The sequence below is a fragment of the Echinops telfairi genome, unplaced genomic scaffold (assembly GCF_000313985.2).
Source record: "Echinops telfairi isolate 266 unplaced genomic scaffold, ASM31398v2 ScPeMD7_7439;HRSCAF=8477, whole genome shotgun sequence".
Classification (NCBI taxonomy): Eukaryota; Metazoa; Chordata; class Mammalia; order Afrosoricida; family Tenrecidae; genus Echinops; species Echinops telfairi.
In genome coordinates, this window is record NW_022111339.1 from 951,382 (window position 1) to 960,933 (window position 9,552).

General features: G+C 46.4%; 2 protein-coding genes across 8 annotated transcripts in view; both read left to right on the plus strand.

The window, feature by feature from the left end:
• Nucleotides 1-6,751, plus strand: part of SIRT5 (sirtuin 5) — a 77,010-nt gene extending 70,259 nt beyond the window's left edge. For all 5 annotated transcript variants that reach the window (XM_045298677.1, XM_045298675.1, XM_045298676.1 and 2 more), the window contains exon 9: nucleotides 6,226-6,751. In XM_045298677.1, the coding sequence (XP_045154612.1) occupies nucleotides 6,226-6,301 (76 nt within the window). In that variant the 3' untranslated portion in view covers nucleotides 6,302-6,751. The remainder of the gene's footprint in view (nucleotides 1-6,225) is intronic.
• A 2,512-nt stretch (nucleotides 6,752-9,263) lies between these two features.
• NOL7 (nucleolar protein 7) overlaps nucleotides 9,264-9,552 on the plus strand; it is a 4,685-nt gene continuing 4,396 nt past the window's right edge. For all 3 annotated transcript variants that reach the window (XM_004715297.2, XM_045298691.1, XM_045298692.1), the window contains exon 1: nucleotides 9,264-9,539. In XM_004715297.2, coding sequence (XP_004715354.1) covers nucleotides 9,277-9,539 — 263 coding nt within the window. In that variant the 5' untranslated portion in view covers nucleotides 9,264-9,276. The remainder of the gene's footprint in view (nucleotides 9,540-9,552) is intronic.

Here is a 9,552-nt window from a genome sequence, read left to right on the forward strand (position 1 = left end):
CATTTTTTGGTACATGAAACCCTGGATTGATGAGCCTATAGGGACAGCCAGTAGAATAAGGGTTTTGGGTGGGGGGTGGGGGCACAGTGGTGGTGGGGGGTAAAAGGGAGACGATGTTAAGGAGTCCATGTAGAAAAAGAAGGTTTGGAAACTGACTATGGTAGCAGTTGTGTCACTCTGCTTGACGTGACTGAACTATGGAGTGATAGATGTATTAACTACCAATTAATAATAATGATAATAAATAGTTACAGCCTTGGAAACCCACAGGGGCAATCCTGGCCTACCCCGTTGTGTCACTATGAGCTGGCATCAGCTCGATGGCAGTCAGTTTGATTTGTTTTCCTGAGTACTATAGCCCGTAATCCAGCATAAAGTGTAGGTATCTGCTTTTGAGCCTCCCCCTGCCCCGCATTCCTCGGATGCCCCCCAGGGGTGGCATCACCACACTGGAAAGCACTGGATGGTAAAGGAAACATGGTCAGAGTGTGGCTGACCAGGGCTTATTAATAGGTGGAGGACAACTATTTGTTGTCTCCACGTTTAGTTCCTTGTCTACGTCCTTCTAAGTCTTTTTAGTTCCTAGGAACAAGGTAGGACATAAGTAACGAGTAAGTAGACGTAATGCAGAAAAGACAAAATGCCACCAAAACCTCGTCTTTACTTTGCTCAGTGGCCGCACGTCTGAGTGCCCGCGTGGTACTTTGTCAGGGTTCCTCTCCACTTCCTAGGCGATTCTGTTGGGTAGCGGGATGACCACCTCGGCTGGAAGTCTTCACAAGGAACCACAGTAGGCCACAGGCTGAACTTCCACCCTCTCCAAGGAGGTTCTGCTCACTCTCACTCTTTGCCTTCTGTCCTGCCTTCATGCTGCCTCCTTGTGGCACACTAAGCTGCTAGCCAAAAGGTTGGTGGTTCAAACCCACCAGCTGCTCCACAGAGGAAAGATGACATAGATTCTCAGAACACAAAATTTCTGAGAGTTGATTTACAGAGAAACAAAATTCCCCAATGAGTCAAGGAAGAGAGTATTAGGATACCTTGCAGATTGCCCTTGGGGGAAAATTTGTTTCTTGTTAACTTTGCAGCTAGCTTTTTTCTTTTTTCCCTGTGCCTTTTATTCTAGTTTGCCGAACAGCAGGGCACGTTTCACTGCTCAGTGTTAATTGTGATACTTACTCCTCACTGTTCAGAAGTGTTGTCATTGTTTCTGTTAGGTGCTGTCCAGACAGGTCCAGCTCAAAGGGACCCTACGTACAGGAGAGCAACACACTGCCCGGTCCCACTGTCCATCCTTGGGTTATGTTTCAGACCCTTGTTGCAGTCACTGGGTCAGTCCGTCTCCTTCAAGGTCATCCTCTTTTTTGCTGGCCCTCTGCTTCACCAAGTGTGATGTCCTTTTCCAGTGCCTGGTCTCCCCTGAAACCAAAGAGCCTGAGATGAAGTTTTCCTGTTCTTTATACCAAAGAGCCTTCTGGCTGCACTTCTTCCAAGCCAGATTTGTTTGTTCTTTTGGGGATCCCTGGGCTTCGGGTGTTCACTATGCTGCACCAACACCATCTTTCAAAGGCATCGCTTCTTCTCCCCTCTTTCTTCGTCATTCTCCAGTTTGCATGTGATGGAAACTACCGTGGCCAGACATGGCTCGGTCCTCACCATGACGTCTTTGCTCTTGAACACGCTCGAGAGAGAGCGCTTGCACGGAGGACCGGCCCAGTGCAGCGCCTTGTTTGAGTTCTTGACTGCTGTTTCCATGGCGAACCAAGTAGATGACGTTCTTGACAGCTTTGACCTTTCCTCCATTGATTATGAGAGTTCTGTGGATCCAGTTGTGAGAAGTTTTGTTTTGTTTTCTTTACATGAAGGTGCAATCCATACCGAAGGCTGCAGTCTGTGATTTTCATCAGCAAGTGCTTCAGTCCAAAAGCAAGATTATGTCACCTGCATATTGAGCGTTATTAATAAGCCTTCTCCTAATCTTCATATAGTCCAGTCCCTAGGATTATTTGCTCAGCATACATATCGAATAAATATGGTGCAATGACACACACCTTTCCTGATTCTGTGGCATCCCCTTATTCTGTTCAAACCATTGCCTCTTGGTCTATGTCCAGATTCCGTAGGAGCACAATGCAGTGTTTTGGAATTCCTGTTCCTTGCAATGTTATCCGTAGTTTGCTGTGACCCACACTGTTGAATACTTACGCTTAATCAAGAAAACACAAGTGAACATCTTCCTGGTGTTCTCTACTTTTAGCCAAGACCCATCTGACGTCAGCAATGACGCCTTGTTACACGTGCTCATCTGAGCATGGCTTCCATCTCTGGCTGCTCCTCGCCGGTGACCTGCTACAGTGCTACTCACTGATCTTCAGAAAGCTCTGACTTGCATGTGATGTGAATGATCATTTCCGAATCCTGTTGGATAACCCTTGTTTTGGGAATGGGCACAAACAGGTTTCTTCCACTGGGTTGGCCAGGGAGCTATCATCCAAATTTCTTGGCCTAGACAAGCGAGTGCTGCCCGTGTTGCATCCCTTGTTATAACAGTTCAGTTGCGCTCAGTCAGTTCCTGGGTTTTTTTCCCCCTTCACGAATGCCTCCAGTGCATCTTAGACTTCTTCTTTTAATGCCATTGGCTCGTGATCATGTGCTACTTCTTGAAACGGTGGTACGTTGACCAATTCTTTTTGGTGCAGTCACCTTGTGTATTCCTCCCATCTTCTCTTTATGCTTCCCGCATTGGTCAACGTTTTGCCCGTAGCATCCTTTGATGTTATAACTCAAGGCTTGAATGTTTTCTTCATTTCTTTCTGCTGGAGATCTGCTCAAGCGCTTCCATTAGGGCTTTCCCCCTCTAGGCTAGATTTTTGCCTGCTTCCTTGTGTGTTAGTCTGGGTAGACTAGAGAAACAAATCTAGGGAAACTCATATGTGTGAAATAGAGAACTTTATATCAAAGAGTAATTGTTTAAGAAAGCATCCCAGCCCAGTCCAGATCAAGTCCAAAAGTCCAATATTAGCCCAGATGTCCGATACTGATCTATAAATTCCTCTTCAGACTCACACAACATATGCATGACCCGAGTGCAGGAGGCTCCCAGGCCAGTGGGCGGAAAGTCTCACGGATCCAGTGGCAGTGGAACCATTGCAGCACTGGCAGGGGTCTCCCCTTGGCTCCTCTCGCTCCAGGGCAGTGGCTCTGTCAGCATAGCTCCATGTAGCTTGTCAGCAGGAAGACGGAGCAGAGAGATTTTCTGGCCTCCAGTGAGCTATTGATCTCCTTCTTGTCTCCAAATGAGATCATCAAGCTGTGATCTGATTGACAGACTAAACTCCACCCCTTTGCAAGTTGACAGGAGATTATGTAACTGCCACACCTTGTAATTCTTTATTTTGTCGTCTCTGGCTGCCCCTTAAATGTTTCTGTTTTTCTCTTTGACTTCATCATTTCTCCCACATACTATAGTTAACAGCAGATTTCAGACTCTCTTTTGACATCCACTCTGGTCTTTTCTTTCTTTCCTGTCTTTCTAATAACCGTTTGCTTTCTTCGTGTATGATGTTCTTGATGTCCTTCCACTGCTTGACAGGACTTTGCTGAGTAGTGTTCAGTGTGTCAAATCTGTTCTTGAAATTTAGGCAAAATGAACTGAAGGTTGTATTTTGGTTCTTATGGACTGGTTACAATTTTCCTCAACTTCAACCTGAAGTTATATATGAGCAATTGACGGTCTGCTCCACAGTCGGCCTCTGGCCTTGTTTTGACTGATGCTATTGAGCTTCCCCACTGTCTTTTCCTACTGACATAGTCACTTCGGTTTCTGTGTATTCCATCTGTTGAGGACAACATACTGTTTTAAATATATATATATTTGTAATGAAGAAATTGTAGGTTAAAAAGAGAGAGAGAGAGAGAGAGAGAGAGAGAAGTTGTAGGTCTTGCAAATTTCCAGCATGACACCTCCCGCTTGCTTTCTGTCACCACGGCCATATTGTCCAACTACGGATCCTTCCTCCTTGTTTCCAACGTTCACGTTCCATCACCAGAATTCTCAGTGCATCTTGGTTGCAGACTTGGTTGATTTAAGATTAAAGAATTTGGTAGAACTCTTGAATTTCTTCAGCACTAGTATTAGTGGTTGGTGGGGCCCTAAGTATTTCTGATTGAAGTGCGACCATTTCCCCCCTCCTTTTTTCTCTTGACTCTCCCTCAGAGGCTCGTCATGGAGTTCAATAATGATTTGAGAGGCCCTTTGACCCTCTCAGAATTCCTTATGGTCTTGTCTAAAGCCCATATGCTCCCTAAAATCATAAAGTGTCAAAAACTTATCAGTAAAGAATGATGTATCCCACTCATGCCTGGAGGATCTAAGTCACCGTGACGCAGAGAAGATTCGCATTTCATCTCTGGTACAGGACCTGAGATAAGGCATAGTTGGGTGCAACATTTCATGTCTAACTTAATCCTGAACTTGACATTCCTTATGTGTCAGAGGAACCTGCTTCCAACAATTGAAGGGCCAGAAGGAGCAAAATGTATGGTGATAACATATATATATAATTATAATGTATATAATCTTTAATATATAAAGATTCTAGTAAAGCCATAGAGGATAAGAAAGATAGGAGGAAGCATGAAATAAAGGAGTCAGACACATTGTATGGTAGCATGCTCACCTCAGCTCCTCTTGATGGACCACGTGGAAGTGGGAGAAGTGAGAGAGAACCTTTACTATCTTGGGACATTTATAGGTAGCCATAAGACATTGCATATTCAGTGGTTACATGCATCACAAGGTGGGCAGTATCTGCGTTAAGGTCCCTGAGCTCACAGGTGAGGAAACCTAATACTTGCATTGGGGGAAGGTATAAGGAGGGGCTGGGTGACATGGCGGGAAGAGAGAAAAGGATGTCTGCTTCTATAGGGAGATATAATCAACCATGTGCTTGTAAGAGGTAACTTTAAGGTAGCACTATTATGGGAGGGTATAGTGGGGAACAGTATTAATTATGAGAATGTGATTGGGACTTACCTCTAACTCACAAGGGTGAAGGCCTCCCTCCACCCCAGAAACCCAGCCTGCCAGGCTTCTTAATCGATGAGACTACAGGATTCTTCTGTATACTCTGTCTTCCCGTTCTCTGCTCCCCACACTTAGGGTCAGCTGAAATCCAGCTTCTCTATTAGCTACGTCTTCCTCTTGTCTTTAGCACATGTGAATGCTGTTTTAATATAACATGTATTAAACACACACACACACACACACACACGGGGGCTTCAGAAAGTTCATGGAGAAATTCAGTTATCTTTCAGTTCCTCCCCTCCTTGAACTTTTTAAAGCTTGCTCACCCAAAAGTTAGCCATGTGAACCCATGACTACGTGGGAGCAAGATGAGGTTGTCTCCTTTTGTAAAAATGTAAAGTCTCAGAAATCCACAGGGGCAGTTCTGCACTGTCCTGTGGGGTTGCTATGAGTCAGAATTGATTTGATGGCAGTAAGTTTGAGTTTTATACTATAGAGAGCTTACATAACCAAAACTAAAAACTGCAAACGCATTGCCATCGATTCAATTACGACTCATATTGACCTCCCGGTGGGTTTCTGAGACTATCACTGTTTACAGGAGGAGGAAGCCCAGTCTTTATGCTGTGGAGCTGCTGGTGGTTTCGAACTGCTGACCACGTGAATCACAGCCCAACATGTAACCACTATACCACCAAGGCTCCTCATAGCTTATATTACACACATACACACACACACACACACACACACACAGTGGCAATGATTTTTAACTCAAACTCACTGCCAGTTTGAGTTATATATAATGTATAACATATATATATATATATATAAAACTGCCATCGAATCAATTCTAACTCATTATATATAATTATATATCTATTAAATGGTAAGGTATCTTACCATTTGAATGATGATAAAACACACCGTATAATCAAGTCTTCTCATGTCCCTGATGACAAAATTCCTATTTATAGCAAGTCACTTCTAAGTAGTTGCTTCCCTCGAGTCTCTTGGCCACATGGTAAGCCCGTAGTGGAGCACATTTCAGAAGAAACCGGCACTGAAGGTTCAGAGCACTGCGTGTGAGGGCACTTAGGTGTCACTCCAGGAGTAGCTGGGCCACGTGCGGTCTGGTGCGGCGTGTTCTTCTGGCTCGCCCACAGCTCCTGCTCCTGCTGTGTCTGGGCCTTGTCTTCCAGGTTTCACTTCCATGGACCCTGCGGAACTACGCTTCCTGAAGCCCTTGCCCCCCATGAAGCGGAAACACTTTCTTAATCGCCTGGGAGGGAAGAGCAGACCGTGCATCTACCCGCTGGGCCACAAATGGAGGAGAAGCCATCCTGTGACTGGTGAAAGTGGTAGAAGATCGCACAATACCCTGTGATCCCCCGCTGGAACCCGACCTGTGGACAAGGGATAGAGGCTGAGAACCAACAACAGCAAAAAGGCTTAGGAGTCAGAGATGGGCAAAGTTAGTGCGTGTTCTGTTTGCTTTGAACTCAAATAAGGGAGACTCTGAAGCTGGGTTGGTTACTGGGGGTGAGGAGAATGTAATTAGATTGTCTTTTAAAAAACACTTAATCTGGATGATATATTTGCCCTTTGGGGTGTGTGCTATTTGGACAAAGAAAGAAGTAGATATAGAAGGTAAATATTGCTAGTCTTCAATCTGATTTTTGCACAAGGTTTGGTGGAAAATTAAAAACCATTCGATGCAGTTTGTAATTCATTTTCAGCCCATCAGCTGTCTTGGTCAACCGCTTCTTCCTTCGGGCTGGCCTTGCGTGGCTGTCTTCCCTCCAAGAATATTGAGGAAGAGACAAGAAAGAAGGTAGAAAATTAGAATGTGAAAAGGATGTTCGGTATAAGGAGATCAAGGATAAACAGAGCTGCCTGGGGCTTCTCAGTAGCCAGGGCGGGAAGGGGGACGGGCTGGCTGGTTGTCAGCACCACCACCACAGAAGCACGTGGTCTCCGCCAGGCTTTCCCACACACGGAATTCGGAGGGGAATTTCCCCCCTGGCTCCCTGGTATCATTAGATGAGGCGGGCTCCAGCGACACGTACCTGAGCCACATCACCTCAGTCCCTTGCAAAGCTGCATTTAATATTACACCCTTGCCATTTGTACAAATAAATGGTGCAACATTTTCATTTAAAACATTGTTTGATTGCAAGGCCTAACTTTCAATAAATCCCAGAGGCCATTTGGGGAGGGAAGGGAGATGTTCATTAGCTCAGTTTTAGGGGGACCAGACAGGCTCCAGTCACTCTCTACGTCGTCGTCCTGGGTGGATTAAGGGTTATGCACAGAGGGGACTGGGAGTACTTGCAATCAAGTTTTTATGATACGTATAATGCAATTTTTTTGCCCTTTATAACTCAAAATAGTTCCATATCCAGTATACCTTTGGTCGAAGACCAAAGGTTGCTATGTTCTGGAAAGGAACCAGAATAATGCAATATATATATATATATATATATATATAATTTCTATCATGCATTTTGTTTGTCTTTGACTTTCTCAAAGTCAACATACACACTTTTCTAGTGTTTGCAATGATGCAAGTCGACATACTGCCTCAAGAAATCTGGTTGTATTTCTGATTAGTAACTTTTATCTGACCAGCATGGCCCAGCATGGGTTTTTGTACTTCTGCTTCTACTGGGCGCTTTTTATTGTTAAAATAAAAAGCTTTGGGTTGTTAGGTTTTGAAATTAGCTTCTGAGAAAATGAGAGCATTAACCATGTGAACTGGAATTATTCGATTTAACAAATGTTTACTGGACATCTACCATCTAATCTGAAAAACTCAAACTCACCATGGAGTTGATGTTGACTCATGGTGGCCCAATTGGATAGAGTAGAACCGCTCCTGCGAGTTTCCAAGAGGGCAACTTTTCACTGGGATAGAAAGCCTCCTCATCTTTCTCCTCTTGAGCGGCTGGTGGTTTTGAACTGCTGACCTTGCAGAGTAGCCCGACTCATGTAACCCACTTAGTAAGATAGACTTTGCCCTTAAAGAATTTGTGGAATGGTTGGAATAACTGGTGCACAATTGTGATGCAGAATAGAAAGTACAGTACAGTAATACAAATCCAAACGGTTTATAGGAGGGTAGAATTAGGGGCAGCAGGGTCTGAAGTTAAAGTGCTTGAGAGGATTTAAGAATGGGTAAGTGTTTTAAGACCGTTAAGAACCTCTAGTCTCTTACTGATAATGATGCCTGTTCTTTAATATTATGTAAATGTGACATTTTGAAACTGAAGCAATCCCTGCAAGCAACAAATTATTCATCACAACCATTTCAACACTTACTGGGAGCGCAGCTTTATTGAAAAGGCTTCTGCTCTCGGAGCTCCGAAGGCTATGTGGGAACTGTATGCACTTGTAGCTACTGACTCACAAATTCATGTTGAACTGTAGTAAGGAAACCCAGGACGGCCTGTGTAAGAATCCTATTTGGGGAATGAACAGCATACACATGCATGCTTAAGAAAGTTTGTCATAAAGCATTGTATCAACACAAAAGGCCACATATGTTAAACTAAATACGCCAGGAAAAATTATATATGTATGTATACACACAGAAACAGTACTGCGGTTCTGGGTAGTAATGTTTAAGTCACTTATTCTTTCAACAAATTTATTCCGCATGTGCGAGGGGCCAGATTGCTCGAGGCCCGGGTCCAGACCAGGTCCGGTTGGGCAATCCACCCATGTTACCCCAGTCTATAGAGGAACCCGGACAGAGGGATGGCCGGGGAGCCCGGGACACGGCCCCGTCGATCAGTTGGTTCCTGGTGACTTCACCCAAAGGTGTGTGCTGTTTGCAGAGAAGGGAACTGCATCTATAAATACGGAATCGGAGCCAGAGTCGATCCCGCCGCGAAAACAGGCGGCACCTAGCGCCGCGCGGCGATCGTGTTTCGGGCTCCGCGGGCCGGGGGGAGCCGGCAGGTCGCGAGCGCACGAGGATCAGTCACAGAAATCGCAAGAAACGGCGCGCGCCCTCCCTTCCCGGGGACCGCGAGGAGCGCGGGGCCATCGCTAGGTCCCTAAGGATAGCCCCACCCCCTAGCCAGAAGCCACGCCCTAGCCAGAAGCCACGCCCTCCCCGCAGTGTGCGCACGCGCCTCCGCGTGACCCAATGGGATTCCCACACCGATAGGAGGCGACCAAATTCGGTGTCCGCCCGCCTAGAGAGCTGCTTCCGGGGCAGAGGTCAAACGCTCCTGCGCGTCTGGGCCATGGTGCAGCTCCGGCCGCGCGCGTCCCGCACCCCGGTGTCGGCGGAGGCGATGGTGGACGAGGGCCAGCCGGCTTCGGAGGAGGAGGCGGGGCACGGCCTGCTGCTGGGACAGCCGAGCAGCGGCGCGGCCGCCGAGCCCCTGGAGGAAGACGAGGAAGGGGACGACGACTTGGACGACGAGGCGCCGGAGGAGCTGACGTTTGTCAGCGCCCAGGCGGAAGCGAGAGCAGAGGAGCGGCGAGTGCGGGAGACCGCGCGCAGGTGGGGAGCCCTC